Below are 22,213 nucleotides of genomic sequence, written 5' to 3' on the forward strand. Positions count from 1 at the left end.
TGCAAATCCTTTGCACAAGCCCTTGCTCAGTCAAGCAGCACTTTATTAGATAAAGGAGCAAGCTTAAGATACAGGGAACTGGAGTCATATAATGTGACATCCCTGCAGTTTCTAGTGCTTTGATCCAACATACTACGGCAACGAGAACAGTTGTCAAGTTTGACGTTCCCTCTGAGTAGAAGTCACATGAGGTGACATTGGTTTTAGAATCCCAAGTCTGATTGTTAAGTGAGTGAAATGTAGATATTCTCTTCATGTTTTGCAGACTTTCACTGATCGTATGGGTGCTGGTGTGTCACCAGAATGAGCGAGAAGCACCAGAATAATGTTAAGTGTGTTTATAAGCATGCTGCTAAAAAGATGGTATAACTTTGTTGCTTATAAGCAATGTTAATTTCCCCATTACTGTATGTCCAGTTATCAAACTACTTTACTGTCACAATTTCTTTGTTTGCTTGTAAATTTGAATGATTACAAAACTTTTTGTGAAAATGGTAGCACAGTAGTCGTCATTGCTGCTTTGCAGATCCGATGCCTTAGGCTCAAATACTGCACTGTCATAAAAACGAGTCCAAGACATTATAAAGGTTTGGGGCATCCACCCATATATTGTTTTTCCCAGCTGCAAATGGGTTTTCTTATCAAAGAAACTATGTGTATCTCACAGAGTCCAAAACAGAACTGACTATGGTAGCCCAAGATGGAGGCTTTAAAGGTCTTGAGAGGAAGTGACGTCAAAGGGACTGGAACCAGAAGTGACGTCATCAAAAGGGCCGGCTTCGGAAGTGACGTCATCAAAGGGGCCGGCTTCGGAAGTGACGTCTTCAGAGGCGCCGGAACCTTGCAGGATTTCCCGGGAAAGGTCTGTAGGGAACTGAGAAAGACAGTCAGTGCACTCTGCCGCCCCCTGGTCAGATGTTTTTTTACAATTACTCGAGCCCTTTAGCTGCCTCCTACTCGCACGTGTGTGACAGCACCCAGTCGTCGTCTGTATAAAAATAATTTGTAGAGCAGATGGTACAGTAGTTTGTACTGCTGTCGACCATTTCCAGTGTCCTGATTTCGAATCCTTTGTTCCATTGTTTCCTGTGTGGAGTTTGCACCTCCTCCTCATACATACGAGGTGTGGCAGAAAAGTAATGAGACTGATTTTTTATTTACCAAAGTTTTTATTTTTTTCAAACATCAATGTTATCCCCTTCAAAGTAGTTCCCTTGGGCAGCTACACACCGATGGAGACGTTGTTCCCACTGTTGGTAGCAGCGCTGGAAGTCTTCAACCGGTATGGTCTTCAGCATGTCCGTTACACTCTTTTGGATGTTTTCTAAAGTCCCTAAATGACGTGCTTTGAGGACATTTTTCAGTTTAGGAAAAAGGAAAAAGTCACACGGACTGAGGTCAGGTGAATAAGGGGCTGGGGAACCACAGGAATGCCTTTTGAGGTCAAAAATTCTGTTATGGAGAGGGCAGTGTGACATGGGGCGTTGTCATGATGGAGCATCCATTTGTCTGCACTGTCTGGTCTCACGCGAATGACCCTTTTTCTGAGCCTTTCAAGGACGTCTTTATAAAAATTCTTCAAGCTTAACACAAAATTTAATGGCACAACGTTGCTCCAAATTCCGCTGTTCCATTTTGCGTGACGCACAACCAAAAACACAACTTCGCTAATAGCAGTCACAAAAATCACGTAGTTAACGGAAAGAGTTGAAACTGGCACTGAGCTATGGGAGGGTACTGATACACGTGCTCTATCAAGGACAACAGCGCAGCTTTGCCAGATCGCTTGCAGTGTTGCCAGTCTCATTACTTTTCTGCCACACCTCATAAATGAGTTAATATCATTTAAAATGATTGTTTAAACTAGGGAATGGGGGGGCAGGGAGTTTAGGACAGGCCAGATTTAGATCTATACATGGAAGAACAAACAATGGTGTAGAAATAAAAATGCATAGTAATGTAAATTTTAAGCAAACACGTAAAGGTAGAAGGATTAACACACTAAAAATAGCTTGCCTTAATGCTAGAAGTATCAAAAATAAGGTAAGTGAGTTGGAGTTGTATGTAGCAGAGCATAATTATGATATTATAGCAATAACGGAAACCTGGCTAAATAACAAAGATGGGGATGAGTGTAACATAGAGGGATACACATTTTTAGGAAGGATAGACAGAACAGAAAAGGAGGTGGGGTTGCTGTTTATGCCAAACAGGGTTTAAATGTAAGTCATCTTCAGTTGGATGATGAGCCCCATCTTAGTGAGGACATGTGGCTTCGCCTGGAAAATATTAGGGAAAAGGTCTCATTTTAGGAGTGTGTTATAGACCACCCAATTCAGACAGTAATTTCAACACACATCTTTTTAGTAATATTCAAAAGGCAAGTTTACAGGGGGATATTATAGTCATGGGGGACTTTAATTATCCAAATATTAACTGGGATAACCTTACAGATGGAGGAGCACAAGAGCAGGAGTTTTTAGAAGTAATCAGCGACTGTTTTTTAACACAGCATGTTAAAGCACCAACAAGGGGTGAAGCCTGTCTGGATTTAGTATTCTGTAATAATCAGGATAGAATTGAGGGTGTAGAGGTGATTGAACCACTAGGGTCAAGTGACCATAATGTAATACAATTCTCAGTATTTTGTAAGAGTACAGATGCAAAGACTAAAATTGTTAAGTTGAACTTTAGTAGGGCTAATTTTGAGCAGATGCGACAAAGTCTAAGTAGGATAGACTGGGATAAGCTTTTAAATGTGGAGACAGTCGAGGAGCAGTGGAACAGGTTTAAAAATGTTTTACATGTAATGCAGGACAGATACATACCTAAATTTGGAAGTAATAGGAAACTAAAAAAAACTCCACGATGGATTAATAAAGATTTAAAAAGAAGTTGCAAAGGAAAAACTGCTGTATAAGGCATATAAGACTAATGACTGCAAAGAGAACCGTAGCGCATATGAGAAAATGAGGGCAACCATTAAGAAGGATATCAGAGAGGCTAAAAGACAGTTGGAGAGGAATACAGCAGATAAGGCGAAGAAAGACCCCAAGAGATTCTTTCAGTATTTTAGTAGTAAAAGAACAGTTAAGGAGGAGGTCAAGTTCATCAGGAATAGTAAAGGGGAATTAAAAGATACAGACAATGAAATAGCAGATGCCCTAAACTTACATTTTTCTGAGGTGTTTACAAGTGAGCAAGTGGATAACCTCCAGAGGTAAACAACTACTAAGGAGGTACTGAGGGATTTGGAAATTGTAGAGGGAGAAGTGCTGCTCAGATTAAATAAGATGAAATCAAACAAATCACCAGGCCCAGATAATATTTATCCTCGTGTTCTTAAGGAGGCTAGTGAGTACATATATAAACCCTTGACACATATTTTTAGGAAGTCACTGTGCACTGGAGAGATTCCAAAGGACTGGAAAATGGCAAATATCATCCCATTATATAAAAAGGGTGACAGGGCAGATCCAAGCAACTATAGGCCAGTAAGCTTAACAAGCATCACAGGAAAATTAATGGAAGGAATTATTAAGGATAAGATTGAGCAACACATGGCAAGGACAGGAGTTATTCTGAACAGTCAGCATGGGTTCAGAAGAGGGAGGTCGTGTTTTACTAACATGTTGGAATTCTATGAGGAGGCAACAAAAGGATACGATCAAAGTGGAGCTTATGATATTATTTATCTGGACTTTCAGAAAGCATTTGATAAGGTGCCACATGAGAGGTTGGGCATCAAGTTAAAAGAAGTGGGAGTTCAGGGTGATGTTTTTAGATGGGTGCAGAATTGGCTCAGACACAGGAAGCAGAGGGTGATGGTGCGAGGAACCTCATCAGAACTGGCGATGTTAAGAGTGGTGTTCCACAGGGGTCAGTGCTAGGGCGCTGCTATTTTTAATATATATAAATGATTTAGATAGGAATATAAGTAACAAGCTGGTTAAGTTTGCAGATGATACCAAGATAGGTGGATTAGCAGATAATTTGGAATCCGTTATATCATTACAGAAGGACTTGGATAGCATACAGGCTTGGGCAGATTTGTGGCAGATGAAATTTAATGTCAGTAAATGTAAAGTATTACACATAGGAAGTAAAAATATTAGGTTTGAATACACAATGGACAGTCTGAAAATCGAGAGTACACCTTATGAGAAGGATTTAGGAGTCATAGTGGACTCTAAGCTATCAACTTCCCAACAGTGTTCAGAAGCCATTAAGAAGGCTAACAGAATGTTTGGTTATATAGCACGATCTGTGGAGTACAAGTCCGAGGAGGTTATGCTCAACCTTTATAATGCACTGGTGAGGCCTCATCTTGAGTACTTTGTGCAGTTTTGGTCTCCAGGCTACAAAAAGGACATAGCAGCACTAGAAAATGTCCAGAGAAGAGCGACTAGGCTGATTCCAGGTCTACAGGGGTTGAATTATGAGGAAAGATTAAAAGAGCTGAGCCTTTACAGTTTAAGCAAAAGAAGATTAAGAGGTGACATGATTGAAGTGTTTAAAATTATGAAGGGAATTAGTACAGTGGATCGAGACTTGTATTTTAAAATGAGCTCATCAAGAACACGGGGACACAGTTGGAAACTTGTTAAGGGTAAATTTCGCACAAACATTAGGAAGTTTTTCTTTACACAAAGAACGATAGACACTTGGAATAAGCTACCAAGTAGTGTGGTAGACAGTAAGACGTTAGGGACTTTCAAAACTCGACTTGATGTTTTCTTGGAGGAAACAAGTGGATAGGACTGGCGAGCTTTGTTGGGCTGAATGGCCTATTCTCGTCTAGATTGTTCTAATGTTCTATGTAATATCTATATTTTCTCCTTCACCCCAAAAAACAAATGGTAGATTAAAATGTTGGTACCTCCATATTGGTCTTGAGTGAGTGTGGGTGTGTGCATTTGTGAGCTGGTCCTACAGTAGGGTTACGCACTGGCTGCCTGTGATGCTGCACTAGATATGTGTGTGTAAAAATATTGTTTAATGTTAAAAATATCTTATGGAGAAATAAGATTTCTGCTAGAAATGCAAAACAAATGTAACCAGTGAGCGTCTGCAGTTCTGCCATGGAAAATGTAGCAGAAAATTAAAAAATAATCTCAGTTTTAAATTCTTTCCAATATCCACAAAACAAACGGTGCTGAACACTCGGCTCTTTGTACATGGAGTTGCATCACCACTTATTAGAACATTAGAACAATCTGGTGGATGAGAACAGGCCATTCAGGCCAACAAAGCTCACCTGTCCCGTCTGATCTTTGATCATTGGTCCTTGAAGCACACCTTAGAAAAGTTACTGTGGAGAAGATAAGGATTGGTCAGACATGATTTCTCTTTCCCATGCCAGATAAGAGTTAGTCCCATTTTCTTTTTAAAACATTAGAACAATTTAGAAGAGAACAGGCCATTCATCCCAACAAAACTTACCAGTCCTGTCCACTAAATTCTTCCAAAATAACATCAAGTCGAGTTTTGAAGGTACATAAAGTCCTACTGTCTACCACACTATGTGGTCACTTATTCTATGGTTCTCTGTGTAAAGAAAAACTTCCAAATATTTGTGTGAAATTTGTCCTTACAAATTTCCAACTGTGTCCCTGTGTTCTTGATGAACTCATTTTAAAATGACAGTCTTGATCCACTGTACTAACTCCCATCATAATTTTAAACACTTCAATCATGTCACCTCTTAATCTTCTTTTGCTTAAACTGTATAGGCTCAGCCCTTTTTAATTGTTCTTCATAATTCAACCTCTGTAGAACTGGAATCAGCCTAGTTGCTCTTCTTTGGACCTTTTCCAGCACTGCTATGTCCTTTTTGTAGCCTGGAGACCAAAACTGCACACAGTACTCCAGATGAGGCCTCACCAGTACGTTATAAAGCCTGAGCATAACCTCCGTTGACTACTCATATTTCAGCTTTTCTCAACAGCTTTATGAAACCACTGGTTGATGGTCTCTCTTCAAATTTGAAAGATACTTGCCATGCTCTTCAGTTATTTGATAGCTTTTATCTTCATGGTCCTAACTGTTTCATATTTACCATGGACATCACCATCACCTCTGTATTGAGTCTTTTCTCAAGAATATGGCCTTACTCCCCTCAGACAAGCACTCAACAGATGTCCAATCCAAGATCTTACCACACACAAACCCGGAGTGGCAGAACTGATTCTTACCTTGATTGCCTTCTCTTCTGCTAACAATTTTTAAAAATGTATAATAAATTTCCAGAAGCACAACACAAACCACAACCCAATAAACATTAATGAAGATTGTGCGGAAAGAGTTCCTGCCTTCAAGTTTCTGGGTATACATGTTGTAGAAGATCTCTCCTGGTCCATAAACAAGATGGCACTACCTGAGAATCCTCAGGATCTGGCTGTGTCCTTTTCCTGCTGCTCAATTGAGATTGTGCTGTCATAGTGCATTTCTATGTGGTATGCCAGCAGCTCAATTGGCAGACAGGAGAGCCCCACAAAGGACCATAAACTCTACCCAGAAAATCATTGGCTGTACACTGCCCTCTTTAGAGGAACTCAACAGACCAGACAATATCACGAAAGCCCCTTCCCACCCTGGACATCACCTGTTTGAGTTGCAGCCCTCTGGTAGGCGGTTCAGGTCCATCCAATCGCAGACAAACAGAGTTAAGAACAGTTTCTGCCCCAGAGCCATATGAGAACTGAATACTTCTAAACACTTACAATGACTGACAATGACCAATATAACAGTCACATCTGCACTGCAAGGACATCTTTACTTTCTTTATAAAATTATATTATTTATCTATTTCTATTATTGCACTCAGTTCATATGTGCATCAAACCTAAGTGCAATATTAAGTTATTCTGTTGCATTGCATTATATTGTAATTTAATTATGTCCATTATATGTGAGTGCACCTTTAGGATTGCTGCAATTTTGTTGAAGTAAGTGGAATGACTATAAAAGAAATCTGAATCTGAAATCTGAAACTTCTTCTTTACCAGGTGCAGTAAGTGGATTTTCAGTGGTTGTTAAGAGGAACCCAGGCTTTGTAGTGGACCCAGCTACAGGAAATCATTAACGAGTTTACCAGTTTTCACTCATCTCTCAGGTTTGCAGTGGATGTTTGAAACACAAATCTACCTCTCGTCAATATTAGTCTTTCGGTTAGCTTCCCGGGACTTAAACTGTCTGTGTATAACAAGCTGACTGTCTCACATAGTTACCTTCCCTACAGCTCCTTCCATCCCTGGCCCTCTACCTCTTTCACAGTTCCTTAGACTCTGATGCCATTACAACGATGATGTTGACTTCTGTAATAAAGCCCTCAGAATGAAGAGTTTCCTCATTGATAGTAGATATACTTTTTATGTTGTGGACAGGGCCCTCAATCAAGCTTGGGGCTGACCTCGTCACATTCATTTGTTGGGAACTGGAGATGCAAATATTGCGAATCTGAGGTATTAGGTCCCAAAAGGTTTTCCTGGTCAGGCTAGGCCTCTTTTGCCAGGCTGGAAAGGTTTAAAAACCAGTGGAGATTAAACCCAGCTTTAACCTGCCTGCTTCAGGCCCAGCAGGCCCAAAAGGAGCTGACACCTTCAAAAGAAGCCCTAAAAATATATCCAAAAGCTTTACAAGTAAGTAGGTCACCATAAACCTCAGCTTATATGCAAAAGGGCACCAAAATGATATTAATAAAAGAGATTTGTTAATAGAAAAATACAAAGCAAGGCTCCACAGAGCAAAAGAGGCAAAAAAGGAGTTTCTTAAAAGGCAATCCTAATTCAGTTAAGTCCCCAATATGAAATCCAGAACCAGAATCCAATTACAAAGCAAGAGAAACAAATACCAGAAAATCTAATATAAATAATACTCACAATCCCACAGAACAAATTGCTTGAGTCCTGCTTCTGGCTTGAATATAACGGCAGAAGGAGGACCCAGTAGCTATGACATCAGTGTGGTCCCGCCTCTTGGGGAACCACCCACAAAGCACAAGGAACACATACAAAATTAGAGGCTTACATAGATAACCAATAATAAACATAAATAACACAACAAAATGAAAAATAATGATTCAAAATAAACAGAAATAGGCATAAATACACCACACCACTCTAAGAGAAATCCCAATAATAAAACATGCATTGTCGTCCCTTTCCACCCTAACATTCTACCTCTTTCACAGGTCATAAAGAAAATTTCCCACTTAGCAGACTGACATTTTCTCCTAACCTTCCCTTGATCTGCTATCATTGACTACCTAACCTGCACAAACCTTTTGTCCACAGCTCACTTCACAGAGGAGAACCATCTTCTCCTTCAAGCACTTGAAACTGTAACACGAGTTGCTGTGTCACTTGCTGCTATGTTTCCAACAATACAATTGTAACTGCATTTGTTGTAGGAGGTGTCCCACCATCTCCAGTGGTGAAACAGGACATTTCAGGGCGCACGTTCAAGTCGGTAAGATGTTACAAAGCTTGTTGTAGATCTCATCCTTGATCATAGCTACATTAATCTCTCTTTTTGTGTTCTTTCACAGGGCTTCAAAGACACTTTTCCAAGAAAACCAGGAAGCTTATTCTAACACTGGGATCACATATTTCCCTAAGCTTTAATGATCTTAATAATCTCTCCCTTTATCTTCTCTAATGGCAGCTTTTCACATTTTGTCTCACAGTTCACTCCTTTCTTCTGCCCTGGCTGTGTTTCTTTCTTCTCTTCCTATATATACATATATACACACCTGATGAAGGCCATGCAGCTGAAACTCTGAGTCTCTTACCATCTCTCCTTTTCAGCGTGGCAATAACCTTTAGCATTTTTTCCTTTGCAGCTACATACTGACACAGCCCTACACGAACTCCAGAAAACTAAAATGATCATTAAAAAGTGAGCTCATGATATTACTATTGGTCTATTGTGATTGGACGGCACACATGCACGGGTGTTCATTTTGGGACAGGTTCTGATCCCTTACTGGGCCGGGAGACCATGATACTGAGTGGGCACAAAGAAAGCCAAGATGTTCTCATCCCTTGCCAGAAGACTGATAAAGCCTGCCAATTTGCAGGTGGGCACAGATGGACCGAAGACTCTTACACGGCCAGAAGGCCAGTAGGATGGAAGGACATAGGGAGACAACCTGGCAGGGCTGCTTAATCCCCCAACATGCTTGGTGGCAGCCTTCCCTGGCCGATGCTACCTGTGCGACCATCCACAAAGCATGCTGGGAACTGAAGTCCCATAGAGCAGCCTTTTTGGGTTCCAGTGGTGCTGCAGGATTATGTGATCCCTGCCACTTTGTGGAACTTCCAACAGACTAAGCCCTAGCACTGGAAGTACTCCCAAATCTAAGATAAATGGAGCTGACTGGCCTCATCCAGGTGAGTTGGAGACAGGCGTGCAGGACAGACAAAGCTTGCCTGGGAGGTATGGAGGAGAAACAAGAAAGAGAGAGATGAGAAAATTAAGTTTGTGATTACAAAGAAGGTATTGGTAAAGATAAGGATGATAATACAGGGTGAGTCAAAATTATGTTAACACTAATGGATTATTTTTATCTTGACCACACCTTTCCAGGTTGATGGATAGGTTGTGGTAGACCATTGCCATGGCCTCCACTCTCCCCTAATTTGATACCCTGTGATTTCTGGTTATGGGGTATGGTGAAGGAGCGCGTGAATAGCTGGAAAGTTTGTGATATCAGTGACCTCTAGGACAGAATCTATTCCTCGTGAAATGTGTGTCCGGGGTACTGCTGGCTTTTGTGTGTTGAACATGATGGCGAATAGGTTGAGACATTCCAATGTTAACATAATTTTGAGTCACCCTGTAAACCTTGCATTTGCACTTGGGACTTGTGTCTGTGTGGCTGTGTCAGGGGTGCTGCAACGCCCCCTAATGGTCACACTATATAACCACGACACACAATTCAGAAAGCCGTCATGCAGGGTTGTTTTTTGCATTGCTTTCACTGCTGCTTGCATGTTTAGGAATTAGTAGGTTAGTGAAATGACTGAATGAGTGCTTAAAAACACATACAAAAGCCACAATAGAGGGAAGAAAATCAATTAAAAATAAATATTTGAAAGGGGAGTTCTTGCTGTCACACTATATAAAAACTTGATAGAAAATAAAGATAATCACCAATCAGGATTCATTCTTTCCTTACATTCAAAGTTGCTGGGATTGTTTCTCTGAAGCTCTGTATTGGAATTAGCAGTTGTAGAAATAAGAATGATAAAATATAAGCAACTCCTAGTGTTCTGTAATATACAGAGATTGTAAAATGTATTCACTGCCTTGGAAGTTTTCACATTTTATTGTTATACAACATTGAATCACAGTGGATTTAATTTGTCTTTTTTGACACTCATTAACAGATAAAGACTGTTTAATGTCAAGGTGAGAGCAGATCTCTGTAAAGTGGTCTAAATTAATTACAATTATAAAACACAGAATAACTGATCATGTAGGTATTCAGCCCTTTAACTGGACACACCTAAATCAACAGTTGTGCAGCTAATTGGTTGGAGACGTCACATGATTAGTTCACTGGCGGTCACCTGTCTGAAGTTTCAATTCACTGTTGTATAAATGCACCTTATTTGGAAGGTCCAGCTAATGGCGAATCAAATACAATAAAGATAAAAGAACAACCGAGGGAACTCCATGAAAAGGTGATGGAAAAGCACAAGGCAAGGGGATGGATACAAGAAAATATCCAAGTCACCTTCATCTCAACAAGTCATTTTACCATCATATCAATATGCCACACAGCCCAGACATGATAACTTATCTGTGGAGGCATTTTTAAGTGTTACGAAGACCACAAGAAGCCTTTGATAAGATCTTGTTACATAAGAGTAAATGAGCACTTAAATTCTAAAGCGTCACCAAAAAAAGCACATGACGTCTCAGCTACAGTTTGCCAGAAGGCACATGGGAGACTCTGAAGTCAGCTGGAAGAAGGTTCTATGGTCTGATGAGATCGAAGCAGAGCTATTTTTGCCATCAGACTAAACATCATTTTTGAACACTGCAAGTTATAACAAACACAACATCACAAACCGTGAAGCAAGGGGTTGGCAGCATTATACTGTGGGGATCCCTGGAAGACTTCTGAAAGTAAAATGAATTCAGCAGAACACTGGGAGTAGTATGCATATGGGGTGTGACAGAACATTGCACAACTGGAAGATTTGTTTTCCAGCAAGACAACAACAACATCAAGCATAAAGCCAAAACAACACAATAATGGCATAAAAAAAATGTTAACATTCTGGAGTGGCTAAGTTTTCAGTCCAGCTGAGAATTTGTAGCTGTACATAAGTCATAATTCCCATGCACCCTGGCAGAGACTGAAAAGTTTTGCAAAGAAGAATGGAAAAAAATGGCAGTGTCCAGGTGTGCAAAGCAACACAGAAGAGGTCATCCACCTGAAACTAAGCATGTTCGAGCCCAGCCAGTACTTGGATGGGAGACCAACCAGCAAAAGCTTGGGTTGCTGCTGTCAGAGGTGTTAGTGAGGCCAGCAGGGGGTGCTTACCCTGTGTGTGGATCCCAACACTCGCCCCCTGTGGTCTGTGTGTGTGTGGATCCCAACACTCGCCCCCTGTGGTCTGTGTGTGTGTGGATCCCAACACTCCAGTGCAGTGACAGTTACACTGTGCTTTGAAAATGGTGAAGTCCTTCAGATGAGACATAAAAGCGAGGTCCTTACTCTCTGTGATCATAGAAGATCTCTGGGCATGCTTCATAAAAAGTAGAGTGTATGCCGATGTCCTATCTAGATTGCCCACCACAGCCTAGGTCAATGTCAATGTCAATTTACTTATATAGCACATTTAAAACAACATAGGAATGCTGTGGCCAAAGTGCTTTACAATCTATATAATAAAAGTCCAGCGCGGTGTCCGTGTCCGGGTCCGCGTTCCTTTTGGCTGTATAGCCGCCCCGTAGAAAAGCCCCAGTCCGTCCCCTCTCAGAATTCCTTCTTACACCCCTCCGTTCTTTCCCCTTTGCTTTTATTTTTCCTGTTCCCGAAAATCTTTTTAAAACAAAAGTAAAGAAATAGACAGAGCGTCACATTAATGTCTTCTCCCCTCTGCCTATTAAATAATCAATAAAATGAAATAAAAAAATCACGAAAGAAACAGAAACTACAACCTACCCTTACAGTGTCCACTGCGCTTCTGGCGTTACAGCCAAACACGTGGTGTATGCAAGTTATGAGGTGTGACGCTAATTAACGCCCGTACTACAACAGATTATATTGTTCATATACTATTAACTATTTACAGGGATCAATTCTTTTGGGTAAGTTCATAACAAAAAAAAAAAATAAATTATAAATAACATGTGCATTTGAGTATTTCGAGCCCCGAGTCTGAGTCGGATGGTTCCCCTGGTCACCAATTCGGGCTGCTGCTGCGAGAGACGACACATTACAGCGTGATCACGAAGCAAAGAGGCAAAGGCGTGACAGTCGCTCGCAAGAAACGGACACTCAGCATTCACACAGATTAGCTCAACGACGTGTCTCTGCCACACAACGAAAGGCAACTGAAACCTCTACAGAGAGAGAAGACAGATTACACCGTGATCGCGAAAGAAAGAGGCAAAAGCGTGCCAATGAGACACCCGACGAGAGGTCCTTACGATTGCAAAACAACCGTAATAGACAAGGGAAATTACTACAAGATACTAATAAAATACTTCACACATAACCTTGTTTACCAAGAAGTACTTGACTCTGTCCACTCGAATGCCACGGGATTTTGTGACTCCACAGACATTACTATGTGCAATGAAGGTGATGGACGCGATGACACAGTGCTGCACGTCACTGACAAAGTTAATGAAGACCACTCAAATACCTACATAGCTTTGCTCTTCAGAATGAACTACCACTACATGGCCCCTCAACAAGCACAGGACGTCCTCAACGGTATCATCCTCCTCTTCCTTACAACCTTTTACACAACATATACGATTCTCATTAGTCTCCGTCCCACACTTTGTGAATCATGGGTTTTGTTTTGAAATTTTGTTTCCCATGCAAAAATCAAATCTGGTGCGATGAAGGACCCAGTTCACGACTGGCAGCCGCGTTTAAACAGGGAGTCCTTCAACTGTGATCATCCAATGCGCAGCGTAGCGCGTGCCAAGTTGCTAGTAATAGAATAAAAGAAAAACATGCAAATAACAAACAGAAATAAAATATATGAACATAAATAAAATAAATAATAAATACTAGTAAGATTACATAATCACAATGAGGAAACCATCAGTATTACTGAAGGTCATGGAAAGCAAGTGAATAGAAATGAGTCTTTAATCTTGATTTGAACAGTTCAATTGTAGACGACTCCTTTATGTAATGAGGTAGAGAGTTCCACAGGCGAGGGGCAGCAGCTGCAAAGGCCACGTTAGTTTTACACTTAGTATGAGGGACAACAAGAGACAACTGACCAGAAGATCTAAGCACTCTGGAAGGCTGGTGTAAAGCACACAATTCAGATAAATAGGCAGGAGCAAGCCCATGTAAAGATTTAAAAACTAGCAACAAGATTTTAAAATCAATTCAAAAACTGACAGGCAGCCAGTGTAAAGAAGCTAATATTGAAGAAATAGAATCAGACTTTTTTGCCCCAAACAGAAAGTGAGCGGCAGCATTCTAGACCAAACTGTAACCTGCGTATCAGGAATTTGCGATTCAAAGAATACAGCGAGCTGCAGTAATCAAGGCGAGAAAAGATAAAAACATGAGTAGCTTTCTCAAGATCCCTAGAAGATAAAAAAGGCTTGATCTTACCTAACAGACGAAGTTGGAAAAAGCAACTTTTGACTACAGAATTAATCTGTTTCTCAAAAGAGAGGTTACTGTCAAAGATAACACCAAGACTGTGGACTTGAGGTTTGCAAAAGACAGAGAAAGGGCTGAGAAGTCCAAGACCAATTTGGGCTTTAGCTGATGGACCCACTATAAGCACCTTCTTGATTCAGATCAAGAAAATTATTAGCCATTCAAGATCTTAGTTCAGAAAGACAGTTGTGCTGTTGTTTTATTGCAGAGTTGCAGTTGGGAATATAAACCTGTGTATCATCAGCATAGCTGTGAAAAGAAATGTTACATTTCCTAAAAATCGCTCCAATAGGGTGAAGGTATATAGAGAATAAAATAGGACCCAAAATGGATCCCTGAGGAACACCACATTTAAGAGGAGCAGTAGACGAAAAAGAGGAATTTAACGTCACTGAAAAGTGTCTACCAGTGAGATATGACCTGAACCAGTTAAGAGCAGCCCCTTTAAGCCCAACAAGATGTTCAAGCCGCAACAGCAACATCTCATGGTCAATAGTGTCAAAGGCAGCGGACAGGTCAAGGAGGACAAGGACCGCAGCACCACCTGAGTCAGTAATAAGAGAGATGCCATTGAATACTTTCAGGAGGGCCGTCTCAACACCATGATAACGCCTAATGCCAGATTGGTAGATCTCAGATCATTAACTTATTAACTACAGTATCTCTCTGACCACTTCACCACCTAACAGCTAATGCGTGGTGACTGTACTGGTGCAAAAATGGCTGCCGTCACATCATCCAGGTGAATGTTACACATTGGTGTTGGTTGAAGTGTCTGTCTACTCACTATGTAAAGTGATTTGAGTAGTGAGAAAAGTGCTATATAGTTTGTTAGTACAAACCACATGAAGGAAGCTCATGGAGGCGTTGCTGGGCTCAGTTGTACAGGACAACCTTGCAGAAGACCTTTTACTTCTCTGAATCAATAGAAGCCAACTGGGGTAACACGAGCATGTAGTTAGGAAGCCCCCCTTCCCAACATGGCGCATATAATGGTGGTTCTTTCCTGGCACTCAAAGCTGATAGGACTCCCTTTAAACCAGTGGGTTTCAAAAATGAATGAGTGAATGGATGAAAACATGCAGGTTAATGTAAGCAGTGAGATTGTACTGCTTTATAAAATATGGCAGAAAATGAAGAGAATATTTAAAAACATATACTCTAACCTCTAGAGTAAGTGACCTCCTGGAGGTGCCATAAATTTAACAAAATAATAAAGTATGAGCTCTACTGTTAGAACATAAAAAATATAGAAAAACAAGCATAAAAAATATGAAAAAAAGAGAAGGTATAGCTGAAAGGTTACAGACAAAAATATTAAGAAAATCTGACTCAAAAAGCACATATGAAAAATATTTTGATTCTCGGGATTACCCTGGACTTGAGGCCATGTATAACCCGTGCTGATAATTTGAGATGTTCATGAAGTCACAATTAAAGGCACATCCTGGAATTTGATTGAGATTCAAAACTGCATAAACACCTCATGAAGCTTCGTGACTTCCTGGAATGTGATTTATACAGAAGGCTGCTAAAAACAAGCCACTGTCAGAAAAGGTGCCAGCAAGTTGTCTGTCTCTCTCTCTCTCTCTATCTATCTACGCCCTAGCTGACAGGAAAAGAAAAGTCACACAGACACGCTTCATTACCGACAGGGAAAGTTCCACATCAAGCTCTGTTCAGGATGAAGTACACCGCACAGGCCGACTGATTGCCTTCATTGCCAGTCATTCACTCCAAGCTGTGCAATCAAAAGTCATACACGACCAAAGAACTGGAGGTGCCATGTTATTGGGTTTTCAGGTCCTCCACGGTGAAGTGACCATGCGACATGGCTGCCAAGAAAAGGACGGAGATGCAAATGCGCGCAGCACGTCTGATGTGACATTGGCTGGCAGTGAAGGCCATGGCAGCACTCCTCCCTCTGTGGTGTGACCTGGGGTGCGGTGATTTTCGTGAGACGTGCTTCTTTGAGGTCCAAGTGTTACTTGCAAAACATAAAGAAAATAACAAAACTCATAGCAGCATACTTTCAAAAAATGTTTGCACCATCATTTTTAAGTATCTCAATACTAGCTGTCTAAAATGGAGGGGAAAAGATGTCACCTTAAATGTTTAAATCTTACAGTGTCATATCTCTCTCTACCTGTTAGGAACACCGTGACCACTGCTGCAATCATTAACAACTGTACACATTTTTGTATGTTGTTTTAATTTCCTTTTTATTTCCAGAAAAATGGGAAAGTTAGCAATACATTTAAGCATGACTCAAAAATGTATAATTTGTAATATTTTACACACACATACATAGTATATATTTTATATACAGTATATATAATTATTTACAGGATTTTTCTTTTCCATATTTACTGTACAAAATACAAAATATACGCCATAAGGCTGGTGTGGGCCGATGCTGAGCTGAGGAAAACAGCAGAGAAGGGTGGGGGGCTCTGTAAACACTTGTGGTCCTTCAGTCACTATCTGTAGCACAGCAAAAACACTGCAAGCATTTGGCTGACCTAGTTGGACATTTTACTTCACTGAGATTTTGTTTCAAGTACCTTCTAATTAAGGATTTTTTTTTAAGAAACAGAACGTTTCGTGTTCACATGCATGCACAGTGTGAAGAATACTCTTTTAAAAGACTAATCTCTTTTTTGGATCTCTCAGTAAAACTGGTGTGTCATATGTAATAATCTTTGAATTAACAGCATAAGACAGGATCTAAAATGACCCTGAGGAATATCAAAATATACACTCTTTCCACCTCACATCCCTTTCTCTAATAATATTAACTGAAAATGCTACTGCCATCTTCAAGCTGAAAAATGTGGAAAACGGAAGAGGCTGCTTTAGTATCATTATCTATTACGTTTAAGGATCGTCTTCTTTATACACCTGTACCTTAAAATGTATTTTGACAGACTGACACACATTTTTACATTTCTTCTAATCAGTAAAATGCTGACTGTCATTAGTTTGTGCTGCGTATGTGTCTGTGGGTAGGTAATGCCACCCCACGTCGAGAGGGGGCGCTCACACTAACTTCTTCCTCTTTAGTTCCCTCCACAGTATCAGTATAGGCAACTGACTCCGCCCCTTCCAGTTCCCCTCCTATAAAGCCTGTAGCTGCTGGAAGGAGGTGTTCAGTTTGGAACAGACTGCACCACAGGAGCAGAGTGTGACCATTTACTTAGCCTGACGTTTTTTTTTTGTTTGAACATTGTAAAAAGCAGCCATTCTTATTAATTTTTGGATTTAATTAAACAGGGATGACTGGGTAATGGTGCCCCAATGTTTATCTACAGAACCTGCAGTACTTCACTGGACCACAGTGCACAGGCGCACATGCAGCTACTCAAATGATTTGATTCAGCGTGAAATCAGCTGCTGATAGCTAGCCTTGGCTTTTCATTCAAAATCTAAGGAATGCTGTGATTTGTATAGGACGAGACACTTTGTATAAAGGCTGTCACAAGTTTTTGGGTGAGTGGAGTTTTGAAGAACTGATGTGTATTTTTTGCTTGCTCAACTTGCCTCAGACACACTGTCTACCTCTTCCTTCGCCTAATGAAGATAGTTTCTGTGCCTTGGATCCAAAGTGCCAAAGATAAACTGGTGACAGATCTTCACCAGACACGCTTGTTGTCACAAATAAACAACAATCTGTGTGCGTAGCTAAGCAGAAAGTCGCTTCTGTTTTGTAGCATGTTTGCACTAATCAGCCTAATTCTTTACATTCAATTTGTCAGATATATTGTTGCAGAAATATTTTTCCAGTAATTACAGGCATTTACAGTTGAATGCAATTACAGTTATTTTTAACTGAAACAGTGCCAAAAGAGACTTTGTTAACATTTGACAGGACTACTTTTATTTACTCTCACATTCCAGCTAGTGAATATTCCATTACTGGACATCCTCCTCTTCATCTTTACGCTGCTTCTACTTGAAATCCCATGAAATACAACACCTAAAATCAAAACTGGGACTCCAGAATAAATTCCCTGCCATTTCTTGTTGTCCTTTCCGCTATAACACCTTCATCTAACGTGGAAGGAAGGCTTCCCTTACCAGAAAGTGGGGTCTCACTCTTCAGTGTAAGGTCTGCTTTAATTTGCACTTTTCCAATGCTCAATGACTTCTGGAAGGATTCCGATGTGAAGTAGTACACAAAAGGGTCAAAGCAGCAGTTCAGGGCAGCTATGCAGAGTGTTATTGGGTACATAGTTCTAGCAAATCTCTCCAGCCAACAACTAGCCACAGCCTGAGAACGCACCATTGCATACAAGAAAAGGATGGAGTTGTACGGTACGAAGCAAACAACAAAAATGGCCACGTGCACAACAATCATCTTTAAAACCCTCTCCTTGTTGGTACCAATTTGGCAGAGTGTAGCTGGCTTACGTAGTGTCCGGAGCACCATGGAGGAACAAGCCAGGTTGAGTAGCAAGGGAATGAGGAAACCAACGACTTCAATAAAGATGGTTATTTTGGACAAATAAGTTTTCCAGGTACTCCTTGAAAAGCCCTCAAAACAAGTAGTGCTACTGTTAGAAACATTGGTGGTAGAGAAAAAAGATGCTGGGATCCCACCTCCTAGGACCAACATCCAGACCCCCGCACAAGCAATTCCTGCATTCCGTCTGGTGCGGACTGAGCGGGATCGGAAAGGGTACACGATTGCCAAAAATCGATCAACACTGATACAGGTGAGGAAGAGCATGCTTCCGTAGATGTTGGTCAGAAAAGCCGTTCCGGAGATCTTGCAGAGTCCATCCCCAAACGGCCAGTTTCGGTTGAAATTATAGAAGATCTTGAAAGGCAAAGTGAAAACAAAGAGCAAGTCTGAGACGGCAAGGTTGGTCATGAAAAGAGTGGTCTCGTTGCGAAGTTTCATGCGGAAGCAGAAAACAAAAAGTGAGGCACAGTTGGTAATGAGCCCCAGCACAAAGACCACACTGTAGACGGCACCGTACAGGTTGTATTTGAAGGAATCATCAATCGGACAATCGTCCCTGCTACCATTGGCGGTGTGATTAAGGAATGCCATTCCAGGTGTGTTACTTGAAAAGGCAAGCCTTTCAAAAATGTTTTACCAACATTTGTGGCACAAAATGCACCTTAGAAACCATCATCAAGATCCACCCTCCATTGCTCTAGCGTCTTTGTTTATATCCCATCCTTGAAATGAGGTTATCTGTGTTTTCTGTATCCGAGTATATTTTTCTTCTGTTTCCTAAGGAATAAAAAAGAAAAGAGAGTGCATTAGTAAGGATGAATTAGTTCATCCATTGCTTGACATTTCACGTGTCATTGCCTTCCGTGTGATCAAAGCCAAAGCTTTCTATTTACATTTCCTGCTCCCCAGAAATCTTTTGACACGGTGGCACTGACTGTAGCAAACAAAACATTTACAGTGTTCTCCAAGGAATATGCTGCTGGCTGCCTTTAGAAATATACTTTATAAGATTCACTTGGGTTCAGTGAACAAGCCCATTTGTAAATCGCTCCAGCATCCTGCTAATTAAGTCATCCATCTTCCCGCGCAGCGCTTCCCACTGACAGGCGGGATGGAGACTGTGCTCTCGTTTCTAAATAGTAGGATGGAGACTATGCTCTCGTTTCTAACCTAGCGTGCCTCCAACTTGTCTAAGGCTTTAAGTTCAGCCGTGGTTCGGTGTGAGTTCTTAATGTTCACACTTGTTAGGTGTTCTGTGGGAATAGTGAGTCAAATATTTAGAAATGGAAAAATGCAATGACACACCACACTTTTAAGTCCTGTACCACATTAATTTCAGTTTAAATATTGTAAGTTTTGGGCCAAGCTGGCCAGACGTGACACATGTTAAGATAAGGTTAATAAAATTAGGCAGCTACACAACACCATCTTCAATGCTGTCAGTGTGAAACGATCCTTAATTAAGAGAGTCAGCTTTAAAAAGTCTTCTTTATTGCGAGAACAGAACAACAGGACAAACTGTGAGCACATCACAATTACCGCAGCACAGAAATCAGTCTAACTCTGTTTGACAGTAAAACAAATGAAATGACGACAGGCAATAATTCACACCAAATGGCTAAAGGTAAAAATGTGGCACTGTTTGAGAGACTTGCTTTGATTTTGAGTCAAAAACATCTGAACAATGTGACTGAGTTTCATAAGGATGTTGCCTGAATAGCTTGAATGTTTTGCTTGTAAGTAATGTTGATCGCCTCTTATCTGAGCAATCTGTGATCTGGAATTACTGTCACACTTTCTTCATTTGCTTGTAAATCCAAGACAAATTCACTTTAACAGTAAATGGCTGCAAAAATAAAACAAAACCTTCTGTGAAAGTGTTGATACTAGGAGTTTCCACGGCCACTCTGCAGATACTGGGCCCTAAACTTCATTCTGAAGCAGAGTTTGTTTGTGCACCCCATGTTTGCATGGCTTGTCACTAATTCTTGTCTTCTGTCAAACCCTAAAGACGTGTGTTATGTTAATTGGTGACTCTAAATTACCACATGCAAGCAAGAATTTCAGGCCCTGTGGGGGCAATAAATTGACGACCTGTTCACGCTCAGCCACTACCTCGTATCTCTACCCTGCATGACCCTGAATTGTATTGAGTGGGTCTGATGATATGTTACTTTGAATGAAAAAATTAAATGAAAAAAAAAAAATTTACACACTCGCTTGGATTATTTTTTAATAAAGATGTTTATTATGAAACACGTAGCTTTAATCAAATATATGAATCATCCTAAGAAGCAGTTTTGTGTAACTGTTTATAGAAGCTGGACCCTGTCTTGGCAGGTGAAACACAAACGAATAAACTGTATTCTCAATCTATCACTTCTTATTTTATTACACTTTCACTTTTTTCACATTAGCATAACCACCACATCGAGTTCTTGGTTTGTTGTTTGATTGTTACGTTTTGCAGCCAGGCACACGTGTATTAGGCTACCTAGTCAGACTGTGATGGGCGATGCCCCACTCACTCTGCCTTGTGTCAAATACTGAAGGGATTGTCTTGCCGACACTTCAATTCTGTTCACAAACCAGATGGATGGATGGATCTTTCATATTTCTCATAACATGAACATAATTTAAGATGACCAACAACGTGTTCTATGACGGTGTCTCCAACTCTGGCCCTGGAGCGCTACTTTGACAGCAGGTTTTCATTCTAACCCTTTTCTTAATCTGTGACCAGTTTTGGCAGCTAATTCACATCTTTACTCTTCATTTTAATTGACTTGTTATTTTTTTTTAAGATTCAATTCGATCACTGACGATATATACCATGCTGTTGCTGGAAAAGGGTGTATGGCACTCCCGATATCTATGCCAAAGTATGTAAATACCCTTAAATGAAAGTCTGCAATGTGCACTTTAATCACTTTAATCTAAATTGTTAGATTTTTATTTTAAGCTGTAGAGCGGAGGACTAAATCAAGGTAAAATGTGTCTTTCTCCCAAACATTATGGAGGGCACTATATGTAAAACTCTCGAGAGGTTTACTTTCCTTGGCAGTGACATTCACGTCTCTGGTGACTCATCCTATGAAGTTAATAAATGGATTGGGAGTGCATTGGGTGGATGTCATGTGGTCTCTGGAAAGGGGTGTGTGGCGAAGTTTGCTGTATGGTTACGAGACATGGACGCTATCTAGTGACCTGAGGCAAAGACTGGACTCCTTTGGTACTGTCTCTCTCCGGAAAACCCTTGGGTACCGCTGGTTTCACTTTGAGAGGTTGCTCATGGAGTCTTGAATGAGAGACATTACCTGCATTGTGAGGGAGTGTCAGTTACAGCACTACAGCCATGTAGCATGATTCCCTGAGGGTGATCCGGCTCACTAGATGCTAATTGTTGAGCACCAAAGAGACTGGACCAGGCCAAGGGGATACCCACGTTAACACCTGGCTGCATCAAATAGAAGGTGGGACTACACCTCGTGTTTGCCTAGGGGCTTGCCAACCAGGACCTCAAGCTGTTTCGTCGTGTGGTGGGTGTGGCAATGCGCCGTACCAGTGCATGCTCCCCAACCTGACCTGACCTGACCTGAGTCTGTTGAATTGCCTTGCTTTTTCCTTAAACAGCAACCAGACAGAAATGAGATGTGAATTGACCCAGCAAATGACAGGCTAAATTGGACAGATGACCAATTTCTTAATTAGTAGCCAAGTCTTGCTGTTAATTTAACTCCATGGCTTGCTGGTGCTCTCATTCTCCACAGCAGACATTTCCAAAACTTTTGATTTCCTTTTTTGTAAGAACACCATCAAAATATTTGGTGTATTCGATTTCCAAAAGAATTCATTGCCAATTGCCATTAAAA

At 40.8% G+C, this 22,213-nt stretch overlaps 1 protein-coding gene across 2 annotated transcripts in view; it reads right to left on the minus strand.

Moving 5' to 3' along the window:
* Positions 1-16,089: 16,089 nt before the first annotated feature.
* The window catches only part of lpar4 (lysophosphatidic acid receptor 4), a 125,743-nt gene continuing 119,619 nt past the window's right edge, over positions 16,090-22,213 (minus strand). For both annotated transcript variants that reach the window (XM_039765974.1, XM_039765972.1), the window contains exon 2: positions 16,090-19,118. In XM_039765974.1, coding sequence (XP_039621908.1) covers positions 17,859-18,932 — 1,074 coding nt within the window. In that variant the 5' untranslated portion in view covers positions 18,933-19,118 and the 3' untranslated portion in view covers positions 16,090-17,858. The remainder of the gene's footprint in view (positions 19,119-22,213) is intronic.

This window comes from Polypterus senegalus, chromosome 10 (assembly GCF_016835505.1).
Source record: "Polypterus senegalus isolate Bchr_013 chromosome 10, ASM1683550v1, whole genome shotgun sequence".
Lineage (NCBI taxonomy): Eukaryota > Metazoa > Chordata > Cladistia > Polypteriformes > Polypteridae > Polypterus > Polypterus senegalus.